This window comes from Lytechinus pictus, chromosome 8, assembly GCF_037042905.1.
Source record: "Lytechinus pictus isolate F3 Inbred chromosome 8, Lp3.0, whole genome shotgun sequence".
Classification (NCBI taxonomy): domain Eukaryota; kingdom Metazoa; phylum Echinodermata; class Echinoidea; order Temnopleuroida; family Toxopneustidae; genus Lytechinus; species Lytechinus pictus.
The window spans coordinates 10,643,587-10,657,421 of record NC_087252.1 but is presented as its reverse complement, the minus strand read 5'-3'; the positions used below and the strand labels follow the sequence as shown (position 1 = coordinate 10,657,421).

At 33.6% G+C, this 13,835-nt stretch overlaps 1 protein-coding gene and 1 long non-coding RNA gene across 2 annotated transcripts; both read left to right on the top strand.

Moving 5' to 3' along the window:
* The first annotated feature begins 306 nt into the window (after positions 1 to 306).
* On the top strand, positions 307 to 7,021 carry LOC135154863 (uncharacterized). Its single transcript, XM_064103084.1, has 7 exons — positions 307 to 543; positions 959 to 1,066; positions 3,143 to 3,460; positions 3,751 to 3,999; positions 4,100 to 5,197; positions 6,281 to 6,415; positions 6,874 to 7,021. Exons 1-5 carry the CDS (start codon positions 432 to 434, stop codon positions 4,483 to 4,485), a joined length of 1,173 nt encoding a protein of 390 aa, XP_063959154.1. The 5' UTR covers positions 307 to 431; the 3' UTR covers positions 4,486 to 5,197; positions 6,281 to 6,415; positions 6,874 to 7,021.
* Positions 7,022 to 7,785: 764 nt separating this feature from the next.
* On the top strand, positions 7,786 to 11,919 carry LOC129266813 (uncharacterized). The gene is made up of 3 exons (XR_010294405.1): positions 7,786 to 7,820; positions 8,345 to 8,637; positions 10,709 to 11,919. It is a non-coding gene; the product is annotated as an uncharacterized LOC129266813 (long non-coding RNA).
* The last annotated feature ends 1,916 nt before the right edge of the window (positions 11,920 to 13,835 follow it).

Here is a 13,835-nt window from a genome sequence, read left to right as displayed (position 1 = left end):
TGAAAAACAAAATCATTAAATGAAGATTCATTTCCTCGTTTTTTTCCTTACAATCATACACTCTTAACACAAATCAGTCAAATTGACTAGACCAGTAGTCAGCTGGGAGCAACTGATATGGCAATCACTGATATTCACATTTCTGACATATATTCTAGTCAGAAATAACTATGTTCTAGTAAAATATGACTAAAAAATAGTCAAATATGACTAGAATAACAGTTGCACACAGCTGACCCTATTAACTAGTCATTTTTGACTGATTTGTTTTTAGAGTGTACACTGAAATCCCAGACAAGACGCTACTCCATTTATCCAGAAAGATAAAACAAGAGAAGTACTTCGAGACTGGAATAAAACTTGGTCTCACTTCAACAGAGCTTGAACACATAAAACACCGGACATTTCCTAACAGGAGAGACACCAACATTATGATGCTTTCTAAATGGAAATCATCTCAGCCTCCCGGAGAAAAGGCGATAAAAACTTTGAAATGTGTTTGGGAATCTGTACAATCAGTGGAAAAACCTGAACATTTAGAAGGTATGGGGGGGAATTGAAGACGGCTAATTTTATTGTTTAATGGGCTCGCTTGGATTGAATTTAAACCGATAAAAGAGTAAAACGACGAAACTGAAGACTTGTATTAAAACAGCTTTTGTATTCAATTGACAAATACGTGGAATGCATCGGGGAGATTTAAGTTTCTCCACATTAAAAAAAAAGAAGACTTTGCAGAGTATATCAGTTACTGCATAGCGATATAACTGTTAAATCAAATAGGAATGCTGTGCAATTTGCCCATTCCTGGCCAAATGTTAATATGTAATCCTCGCTATGAAAAAAACGAATACGAGAAAAGACATTTCCATTTTTTTTTCTAAGAATGTAAACTACCTTCAATAGTACCCTTTTACAAGTTGAATAAAATATTGATGTCTTTAACACTATTTTTCAGAAGAAGATACTACTACAGTTCTCAAACAGACCGTTGTAGAAATGACCAAGCCAAATGAACTGGAAAGCGATCTTGAAAAGATGGAGATCATTGACTTTTCAGAAACGGGTAAGCAGAAACGAATAAAGATGTTTCGGGAAACGTTTGTCGAGGTGATACAATAAATTTCTGATATCTAAGCAAGGCGGGCATAATATCCCCTGTTGCTTTTATCGACACGTCGAAACCGCTCGAAATTTCACGCTCTTTCATGAATTTTTCGCCTCATGAATACCTGCTCATTGATTACATCTTTTCTTTTAATTTCTATTTTGTAATGTTTATTTGACGGTCATTCGAAAAGTATAATTAGGTGCATATTATTTCAATTTAAGCTTTTAAACCCGATCATATGTAAATGATGTCACATAATTATTTGTGTGAGAAAGGTTAAAGATAAAAGATACCATCAGTTTGTTTCCTAGAGGTTACTTTATAATCTGTATCAATTTATTTAGTTGATTCTGCCATCTATGCCTTGGAAGCATAGTAATAGCGATAGAAATATAATATTTTTAAAATAAATTTCCGTTACTGTCTTCAGTGAATAGACATTACTGGCATAGAGGATGCTATGCTCGAGATATTGGAGGCACATTTCAATACTGCTGTGAGTGCTGGATGCTTTCAATATTCATTTAATAATGCGAAGTTTTGGCTTAATTCGACAGGGTAGAAGAGGAAAATAGTGTGTAAAGAGTATAGAAGAGTAATGAGAATGTCATTAAACTTTGGGGACCTGCGTTAGAAAAAATGCGAAAAAGGGCACGATATACGTGACAAAATGAATTCGCAATGAATTATTACTATTAAATGGTTTATTTCCGAAATACACAGAAAATGAACTGTTTAACAATAATAAACATCGATAATGTAATATACTATGGAGCTCTGGGATTCTCCAAAGAGTCACGGATGGCCCAACTAAGGACCGGTGACCCACTCTTTACTGGTACTAAATAAACGCCAGCCCTATGAAAATCCAAAGGTTTAACACATGAAAATGGTCACATGCCGTGACTGGGAAAACGGGCCTAGTTTGTTCCCCTGGGGACACCTCCGTTTGTTGAAAACGATGTATCAATCGTTGCTTAATGGGATAGTATTTTAGAAAGAAAAGGCCTTAACTGCGTTTGCACATTTGAAAATAAACCCAATATATACTTTTTTAGATATCAGTATGACCGATACAATATTTATCATTTTTATTGAATAAGGAGCATGTAGTAAAAACAGTTGTAAAATAAGTATTCGGAATTATATTTTCGAAATAAGGTTCGGAATTCTATTTTCAAATCAACACATGATTATATGTTGCTAATATACAGTGCGTCCCAGAAAAAACGAAACCGAGATTTAGCGATGATTTATCATAAGTTAATCACAAATAAAATAGACAAATGACCTACCAATGTAAAGCTTAGAATCTCCTCTTTCATCTGATATTACTTAGGTTATTTCTTCTTCAGGCTTCATTGAGCAAAAACGATTTGAAGGGGGGATACCAAAAAGTCATTTGGCGGGTTGTATCTGGCTTTCAAAAAGAAAACCACATTTTTAAAAAGTTCAATATCTGCTCTTCAATTTGATACCTCAATTGCAGAAAATGGTCAAAAAATAACAAAGTTCTGGTTATTTGAAATAAGGCTTGAATTTCAATAATTTCATAAAATGAAGAGGTTTTACAGGCTAGCGTTCAAACTCACTCGACACTCCGTTTTGTTTACGATCAGCCATGCATTAAGTCTTTTGTTAGCGTGCGATAGCTTCGGTGGGAAACCGGTTTATTTAATGAAATTATGGAAATTCAAGCCTTATTTCAAATAACCAGAACTTTGTTATTTCTTGACCATTTTCTGTGATTGAGGTATCTATTAAAGAGCAGATATTGAACTTTTAAGACATGTGGTTTTCTTTTTAAAATTCAGATACCGCCCGCCAAATGAGTTTTTGGTATCCTTTCTTCAAATTGTTTTTGCTCACTCATGCGTGAATGAGGAATATTCTAAGTAATTTCAGATGAAAGAGGAGATTCTAAGCTTTACATTGGTAGGTCATTTGTCTATTGTTTTTGTGATTAAGTTATGATAAATCATCGCTAAATCTCGGTTTCGTTTTTTCTGGGACGCACTGTATATTTTTAAGATGATGATCCACTTGGGCCTTCTTGTGAGCAAGTGGTAACGCATGAGGATCTCGATCAACACGGTGGAATACCAAACACAGAAGAACTTTCTAGTGTGGCTCATCAAGTCAAAACCTTCCAAATAGCATGTTCACTTGGTAAAGCCCTTCGTATTGATGACATCAGCATAGTCGGTTACGTCACTCAGCAGAATCCTTCATCACTGGATGCAACAGCAATGCAAATCCTACTTATGTGGCATGATGGCCTAGAAGAAGGAGTAAAAGAGGTTGAACTCCACGAGTTGTTGATGAAGTACATCTCCGGTGACAAAACAGGTTATTTGAAATCTCTTAACTAGCTACCTACCTGTGAGTTTAAAGAAATTTTGTAAATTTTAATTCTAAAGCCAATTGGTGATTAATAAAGAACATACGTCTTGGTTGCAGCTGGAATGCATAACCATGGGTTAAATATCTTTATCCGTTTACCCGAACGGCCTTTTTACCTGGTTCCTGTAAATTACTTTTATCAAGGCCTCTGTCAAGAGTATTTTTATCCACTTGTAATTGCATTCATATGAATATTAGGGTCATAATTGTTTCAAATTTGTGTGCTTACTTGTCAGGAGGCTACGACGAAATAGCAAAACTCATTCGGTCTGAGGTAGACCTCCTCGGTTTAATTCGTCATTTGGGTGTACAGCCTACCAGTGTCATGGAGATCATTAACACATCTGTAGACTTTGCACCACACATGGTTGTTTCTGCTGCCCTACAAATGCTGATAGAATGGTCCAGCAAAGGTGGAATTCGGGAGAGGCTTCTTGCAATAGCTCAGGCTTTTCAGCTCAGTTGTGCGGACCTCATAGCAAAAGGTAACACGTCATTCGTACATCGCCTCTGACGCTTTTCAATTAATTCATATTGTGAATTTTTTTGAATAACGTTTTTTTTTTTTTTTATCGACCCCCTCAGGCCTGGCATGTCACTCGACCTATCCATTTTTCATCTCGTACGGCATCATTGATCATAAGGGACAAAGGGTGACCCTCGATGAACTTGGAATTACTGTATCTATTCCTGAAGGGGCTATTCCGAAAGGAACGAGATCAACCGTCACCCTTCGCGTATCAATCCACAATACTCTCAGACTTCCCATACACGACGATGAAGTTCTTATTACTCCAGTTTTAGAGACTTCTGTCCATCAAGAACTTCTCAAGCCGGCATCGATAGTACTGCCACACTGTGTAAAGTTCCGGGAACAAAACGACGATTCTTCTGTTGTATTGTACACCAAAACCGAGTCAGGTATGAATTTAGTCATGAAAATCGTCCAATTCACCTTGGTTGTAGTTTGAAATCAGAATGTATCCACTCTTAGAAGTTCAGCTGGGTGTTTCATAAGGCTGTTCGTAAGATACGAATGATTTTACACACGACTGGTGATCCTTTCTTGTGCTAAATGATATCCCTGTATATTTGATTCATGACCTTAAAAGACATGTTCCAGTCGTGCGTAAAGTTGTGCGTAATTTTACAAATATCATTATGAAACACACACCAGGTCAAGTTTGACCCAAAGTTATTCCGTTGACGGCCACAATCTCATCAGGTGAACAATTACCTCATAAGGATAAGAACCTTTAGGATAATATCTGCACCGAATCCGCATCATTTCGAACTCACTTCCACAGAACTAATGTATGCATAGTTAAGTAGAAAAAACTCAATTACTGTAAAAGAGAAATGTCTGATTTTGAAATATATTCGTCTTCCCGGCACTTTAGCGCGATACACCAAATTTTAATGAAGATCCAAAATTCACAACTCCACGTCCATTTCCAAACTTCAGGAAAATTCGGTCGCAGAATGCTGACTGCTAACGATTCAACAATCTCAAAATCTACGATTGAGTTTTGTACGCGTCATATTGAAGTTTTGGCTGTGTCTTCAAAGAATCTTCGAGAAATTCAACTAACATGCTTAGTCTTCCAACCCACTATGAAGACACCAGCAGAGCAACCATCTCTACACGTGTACATAACCTATCCATATAACACATATGATCAGGTATTTTTATTAAGTTTTCACCATTTTTAACATCTTGACGTACGCGTCTTTTCAGGATTTTCAAAATATTACCGGCGTACAAATTTATTTCAATATATATTCAAAATCTTAACATTTGTTCATGAAAAAAATGAACTTTTATGCAACATTGAATTAGTCATTATTCGTAATTATTGATATCATTTCTGCTGCAGCGATAAAATACGATGGTACACCTTAACTCAGGAAAGTTATAAAGAGAACGAAACAGTATTCTGATTAAATTTTATAAATCATCTTTATTTCATAATCAAATAGAGAAGGTAAAATAAACCCAGGTCCTTTACCAGTGATGATGGGACAAACTACCCTTCTATCACTGGCAATAGGCGGGGGGGGGGGATAATACATGTATATACAATTTTGATTGAATAGGTACAATTCATAAGTTAAAATGCATAAGACTTATCACATAAAATGTTATGCATTACATAAGAAAGCAGAATATTAAGATAATACTTGCCTAAATGGAATGAAGTACAGTATGCGGGAAGGGACAAGCATGTTTAATGAAAAAGAAAGGTAACTGTGTAAATGAAAGAGAGATGGAGAGAGGGGTCAGATAGTAGGAAGTACAAAATGGAAACCATCACTTTTGTAATGGAGATATATATACATTCATAATACAAGGCATGTAAGCGTCGCCACAACAAAAAGAGTGTTTGTAACGTAGTTTACAATTATTCATATTCATAGAATCTTGTTATGAGAGATATTTCCATATAGTTAACAAGTGCAGTTATGATATTGTAAAATTATATTTCAAAATATTTTAAACATTAAAGTCAATTAAGAGCCAAATATGGACAAGTAATTATAGCCTTTAACTCATCATTGCTTACACTTGCCATTAACTATAAACTCTGAATCAATTTTGAATTTGTAAAATACTAGCGGATTTTATCTGATGGAAATAGTGGCGCATCTTATTGAAGCACCCTGCGATAAAGGCGATTTTTACTAACCATTTTAACACTTTAATTCTCTGTCATAAATTATCAAGAAATTATTGTGAATCAACTTTCAATCTTTTACATGTTCCAGGATATAATCAAGACGGAACTGGATTCGTCTGTACCTTACTGTCAAGTCGAGGAGGGATTCAAATTCTCTATAGGGTTAACAACAAAACACCTGAAGGTTATTTGTCATGAAGACTCGAAGCAACACAGACGAATGGTATGGTGTTTATTACAAGTTTTAATATCTATTATCATGGAATATCCTTATGGTTTTGCAAGGCAATTTATATATGGCACTGTGTTGACTTAAAATGATTCCTAAGAAATATAGAATTAATTATAGCTGCAAAATGCAGCTGACGTAATTTATTTTTCAGATGCATCAATATCCATCAATCGATTAAATTAGATGCGTTCCAATTTTACATCTTCTCTCTCAACCTAACAAACCCGGCAAATCCTCGTTGATAAAAAAAAAAGATAAAAAAATATATTTTCATGTCTTTACAATACTTGTGATGTGTTACTGAACTTGTTCCGCTTTTACCTTTGCTTTAGTAATTAATCATTTGTATAGTCATCGTACTCATTCGGATATTATGACAATTACTTAGAATATTGTTTTGATTTATTATACATGTATAGTTCTTTTGTATATTATTTTCTCCAACGAAGATACACATCAAAAGTGTGTTGAGTGGTCATCAGAGTACTCCTCTGAAGTTCGTGCTTCAGTTTACCCCGGAGGACAATGGAAAGAACATTGGCATTGCAATACACGAAGGACACGAGGCCACATCAGTAAGAGAATTCAACATAACAATGGAAGGTATAATGAAAACAATGATTCAATTAGAGCTGTTTAGTTTAGTAAGGTATAGGCACTTTATTTTCTTTTTAAGGTAACCCTAGATTGGTTACCATCACCATCTAGAAAAATATCACACCCCCATTAGTAAATATTTAGCGAAAAATATCACGATGATTAGACAATATATCTACCTGGTAAGTCAGTGTGTCATCGTAATCAAACTTATCATTCCACTTACATATTTGTTTTTTTTTTACTTTAACAATGTCTTTCATTGTCAGAGTTCAAACATAAATAAAAGGCTTATGTACTACGTGTAGATTCTTAGTGCACACAACATATTTAGGTTTCCTAATACTTTGTTTCTTTGGTTGCTCTTTGTATTTTGTAGTTTTTTATATTGTTATTCTTTTGTATTTTTGTAATCTTTAATCAACTCTTGTTTTATTTATCATGTTTTTCATGTTTTCCAAATTGAATGTGGAGATAAATTAACTGAATTGATTCAAAAGAACGTAATAATAGTAATAATAATTACATTTAACACAATGGGCAGCTGCTCGCATGTGACGTCATAAAATCAAATCTTTTAAGATTCATAACTCTGTTATTCTTGGATATATGATTTTTTTACGAAAAATTTATCAACTGTTCATAATAATGATACTTCTACTGCTACCACCATCACCACTATTACTACTACTACTACTACTACTACTACTACTACTACTACAAGTAAAAATACTACTACTGCTGCTGTATTCTTTTTTCTTTCAGATGAACCGGATTACGCGACCAGCCGTAGGGATTCGTAAGTTTTCTTGTCAAAACCCAATTTTTAAAACATTTGGAATAAGAATTTGCGGTAAACATATTTCAACTTTTAAGTAGTTTCGATCCTGAATACATACAATGCATACGAAGTTATTATAGGAACTGCAGGATTTCACTCTATATAATTTAGCATAATGTTCTCTTTTTTTTTTTGGTCATTCTGGAAAAAGGTGAAGTAATATTGATATTAATAATAATAATGAAAAAATAGAATCATGAACTTGTAAAATATAATATATCATTGTAATAGAACAGTGATGTCACGATCATTTTCAATAAAACAGTACTCAATCGTTTGCATAGCAAACCGATGATATGCCAGGAGGGGAGAGGTGGGTAGAGAAATAAATAGCGAAACTCCATCCTCCCCTACGCAAAAACGCAATAAGTGAACAAAGAAATGACAGGAAAAACGCATAATATGGCTATGCCAAAACAAATATTTTATTTATCAAATTACATAAAACAATTTTTTTGGCGTTATGGATTTTGTTTACACAGGCAAGGGCGAATAAGCTGTTTATCCAATAATCTCATTGAAACCCTGGCTGATGTGATTCTCAAGCATAGCGAGGCAATCTCCCTAGGCCGCCATCTTGGTTACTCCCACTCGACTGTAAAGAAATATTTCAATCGACCAGATTCATCGTTTGATAGAATCTCAAGATCAGGCTTTGTTGACATGCTGAGTGATTGGAGACGAAGAGTCCGACCTAGTGAGCAGGTAGAGAAGCTTTACCAAGCCCTGAAAGATGCTGGTCTGAGCTATGTAACAAATACCATCCTGCATGGAGGTGAGTCACTCTATATAGTTTTATCCTCAATATTTATATTTAGAACCCTCGGGGAAAATGTTTCCTAAAATACTATTTCTGTACAAAAGAACCTGTAATTATTGTTTTAAAGAATTTAAGATGGTTCCAAAGTGGCTGCTTAAAATAATTTAGAAGCTTTTCGGGAACCTTAAGATGTGCAATAATAAAGAACAAGCTTATAACCCTGTAAAAAAAATGTTCTAAGATTGTAACATGATTAATTTGGCATATCGTTTTTATTCAGCATATTGATATATATATCATCATATTGATATCAAAACAAGTTGACAATTACTTATAATTTTATTAATAAGAAAACTATAAATTGCAAGCTCTGTATCGGCCGCACAGAAACGCTGTTAGCCAAACATTTCACTAACACTGCGCTAACAAATGGCCCTGTTACAACCGGTAATCTCGCCGCGATGGCTATAATGCATTATTTACATCTGAGATCAACGCTTGACATCACAATCTGTATAGTATTATCCATTAACAACTCAGTTCCTAACAACATGGGTAGAATTACCGCACAGAAGGCACAGAAAGCTGTTGTTAGGGGATTAGAGTTAGGCAAAATCTATAATTTGTGCGTAGTGATCTAGATTTAACTTAGATTTATTTATGATTATTTGCACATCCTACAAGTTTAAAATCTTGTCTAGGCAAGGGTAAAGGAATGTAATTTATTATCATATAGGCCTACAAAATTGAATTATTATTACATTTTAAACATAAAATGTAGTAGCAGGTAGTAAATATATATTTACTAATTTAATTTTAAAAATATCGAATAAGCTTCAAAAAGATAACAAAATATAGCCTATCATGATATAACGATAGAGATTCCTTTAAAAAAATGCAATCCCACTTTTCATCAGTTTCTTTTGTTTGAAAATGCTCTTCACAGACTTCACTCATCATGCTCATGATAGAGTATAGGCCAATGATGGTTATCATGCGATAAATTTCATCAGCTATTGTTCTTCTTTCTAATGCAGGGTATATTCAGAATGTCTTCAAACACCTAAATAAATGATATATCTTGGAAGAAAAAAAAATCTTTGAAAAGTAACAGAATATTGCTTCAAAGATCATCATTTTGTTACTCGGGCGAGATACACACATTTGAGACAATTACGAGTTCATTTCAATAAAATCAGAAAAAGGGGAAAGAGCTAGAGGATATGGCATTATCGTTCCATTTATTGCATATTCATGGCCACATGCTGCTCAGTAATATCAGTTGCAAAATACAGTGTTTACTTTTTAATATTCAATAATTTTGTTATTTCTTATCAGATTTTGATGAAATTTTCAGCAATTTGCTCATCTAATTTTACTCAATTTATTCATATATTGTTGGGCCCAGAATACCCATTTAATTCGGTCGAGGTATATTTTAAATTACTTGGTATAAGAAAGGGAGACAAGTTTTAAAGAGAGAAATTATTCACTAACATTATCACTATTGGTGCCCTTGGCACTGTTAGTGATTTGTATTAACATTAGCGCCACTGTTAGCTTCTGCTAAGCCTTTTATTGTTAGACCATAGAGCTATTAGCTCTATGGTTAGACTATTAGGAATTCGGCTAAGCTTCTGTGAGTTTATCGATACCGGTAGGCCTACTATTAGTGCCCTGTTAGTGAAAACAATGCTTCAAGGCGGTGGTCACCCGTGAAAGGTGTGACTGGCCCTAATGTTAGCCTTCTGTTACGCTAACAACGCTTCTGTGCGGTCGCCACTGATGTTTAATAGATTGTCCTTTATACCCTCATTTTATTGATATATCTGTCTCCAATCTGAACGTTTATTGTATAACATTGTCTTTTTTATTATGAATAATGGTGGAGTATTGTATTATTTTTGTATTAATGATTTACTGTCTTTTGATGAACTTTACGTTGTATTTGATATTTTGTGAGATATGAAAAATAAACCAAACTGAAACTGAAATATCTTTTTATTTGATCGATTGTATGTGATCCTCAGGAAGTAAGACACACACAATACACAATGTTCCAATTTTATTTATACTATTTTTATAGTGGCTAGCTCTTCTAAGACCAGCGTTGCTCAACGCGTACGAGCACTTGAGTCAAATAGGCCTAAATAGAAAGCGACTGTTCCATTGACCTCAAGAATGCTAAGCCTATACCTCTGGAACTGGATTGCCAATGTATGAAGATTCGAGAGTTGGGGTCAACTGGCTAACCAGAGGATGTCTGAGGGGATAGCTCACCTTTGAATTTCATCTTAACAAAATGTGTCGTGATATGTGATACTAGGGTCAATATTAAAGGGGCAATTAGGGGTAATAAGCAAGTAGCATGGATTATATGAACATTACATTATGACGTTTAGCAATTACTTCGCAGACGTTTTCTATAACGTAGATAATCTTTTGTCAAAAGTCGTTCCTTCAATGACAAAGCAGCATTTATCAAACGATCGGTGAATCAAAACAGCAGTGTCGTCATGGACTCTGGACAAACCATATAAATGTCAGGTTCGAATCCTAAGACGATGTGTTTTCCTGATCCACCGACTTTCAACAATGACCTCTATCATCTATCCATCATGATTCAAATTCAAATTTATTTATTTCACTTCCATCAAACAAAAACGAATTGTATACCATATACAGTGCGTCCCACAAAAAACGAAACCGAGATTTATCGATGATTTATCATAACTTAATCGCAAATACAATAGACAAATGACCTACCATTTTAAAGCTTAGAATCTCCTTTTTCATCTGAAATTACTTAGATTATTTCTCATTCACGCATGAGTGAGCAAAAACTATTTTAAAAGGGGATACCAAAAAGTCACTTGGCGGGCCGTATCTGGGTTTTAAAAAGAAAACCACATTTTTAAAAAGTTCAATATCTGCTCTTTAATTTGATACCTCAATTACAGAAAATGGTCAAGAAATAAAAAAGTTCTGGTTATTTGAAATAAGGCTTGAATTTCAATAATTTCATAAAATGAAGAGGTTTTACAGGCTAGCGTTCAAACTCACCCGACACTCCGTTTTGTTGACGATCAGCCATGCATTAAGTCTTTTGTTACCGTGCGATAGCTTCAGTGGGAAACCGGTGAAAACACTTTTATTTAATGAAATTATGGAAATACAAGCATTGTTTCGAGGGATCATAACTTTTTTACTACTTGACCATTTTCTGTGATTTAGGTATCAAAGAAAAGAGAAGATATTGAACTTTTTAGTCATGTGATTTTCTTTTTGAAATTCAGATACCCCCCGCCAAATGAGTTTTTGGCATCCTTTCTTCGAATTGTTTTTGCTCGATCATGCATGTATAAGGAATAATCTAAGTAATACCAGATGAAAGAGGAGATTCTAAGCTTTACATTGGTAGGTCATTTGTCTATTTTATTTATGATTAAGTTATGATAAATCATCGCTAAATCTCGGTTTCGTTTATTCTGGGACGCACTGTATAAACATAAATATTTGTATCCGTTGCGAAAGAAAAATTAATAATACATATGTTGTGAAAGAAACACATAAACAATTTGGGCAACACATTGTAGGTTTTAAATATGTATACTATTTTTCAATAGAAATTAAATTAAAATGATTTGACGGATGTTTTAATAGATTCTGAAAGTTGCAGAAAGCGTCTGCGAGTCCATGCTAAAATGTGATACTAATGATGGCAAAAACAATTGTCTTATTATAATTATGACAAAATTGTCTTTTGTAAAATTTTCTTGCGTATTTTTTTAATGAAGTTTATAATGTCATTGTATCCATGAAGAAGAAAATTTGAATATACTCTCGTCTGACACAATCGTATACCGTGTAAATCTTACTCTCTAAAAAAAAGAAAATGAGTGAATTTAACTAGCCTTTTCCATTCACAGTGAAATCAAGGACAACTCGATTTGGAGTGAATTTAGAGTGAACATAATAACAAGGCCGAACGTTTCATAAGCGATACCAAAGTATGCCTTTCTCTTTTTTTTCTATTTTTTTTTTTTGCAGCGCTTGCTTGATTTCCTCTGCATTCAGTCAAGAATATTTGAGGGTTATTGTTGATAAATATCTACAAGATATATCATTTGAAAGCTAGATATATGCTTTTCTGAGCTCAATGAAAATCTTGAAATTAATTTAGAGCCACTTGTTGTTTGTTTGCGACTATATTTATTTACTCGTAATACATTAGCTGTAATTGCAAAATTTACATATTCCATTACTGTTAACATATCATATTGTAACTTATATACATGACTTGTATCCCTTTTTTTAGTAGCCCTCAGTGTACATTTTATATATTTGTTCTTCATACTTATTGTCTAAATGTTTCTGTATCTCTTATTTCGATAACTCGTATTGTAAATGTCACAAATCTCTTGACTCATGTATATACATCTGCTTTTAGCTATTTTTTGTATTCCTGTTTATAGCTCATGTAAAATGAAAATCTAAATTAATTCTAACCTCTTAAATCATAACAGCTCTTACTGTGAATTTCAAATAATGCTTCACTCGTAAAAGCTTGTATTGTAAGTTTTTATATATCTTTAAACTTTTAAATGCAAATTTTAATGCAAATTACGTTTATCTCATAACTTAGTAGCACATATTTTAACTTTTATAATATCAATTAACTTTTATATCCTTATATCTATTATTGTAAATTCCAATATTACATCTTCATATCTCTTGTGGAGGTTCGCATAGAGTATATATTTTATCTTATAACAGCTTTTATGCAAAGATCTTCTTAAAACACTCGAAACATAAATATCACTAAGCTATACACACTTAATCAGATGCAGCGTAATTTTTTACAATTGTGCATTATTCATATCATAATGTTCTAATATTGCCTTTATTATAAATTTCATTTATAGATTTATATATTGTATTGTTTATTACATTCTTTACTCTTAACCACTCTCATTGTATAGATCGTCCATTTACTCTTCATATGGTAGCTCTTATTGTAAATACCACATTTTCCTTATATCTTGACAGCTCCTAATGTAAATATCATATAGGCCTACCTGATACCTGTAACAGATTTTGTTGTAAATTTTCTGTATCTTTAACTTCCATCGTAAGAGCCTGTTTCATAATTGTATATCATAACTCTTACAAAGCTCTTAACGAAAATTCTGTATTTGACCAGCCACCTCAAA

Coding starts and splice junctions, on each gene's coding strand:
- LOC135154863 (XM_064103084.1), top strand. CDS start 432: ATGATGCTTTCTAAATGGAAATCATCTCAGCCTCCCGGAGAAAAGGCG. Junction 544..958: donor AAAACCTGAACATTTAGAAG/GTATGGGGGGGA, acceptor ACTATTTTTCAG/AAGAAGATACTACTACAGTT. Junction 3,461..3,750: donor CATCTCCGGTGACAAAACAG/GTTATTTGAAAT, acceptor CTTACTTGTCAG/GAGGCTACGACGAAATAGCA.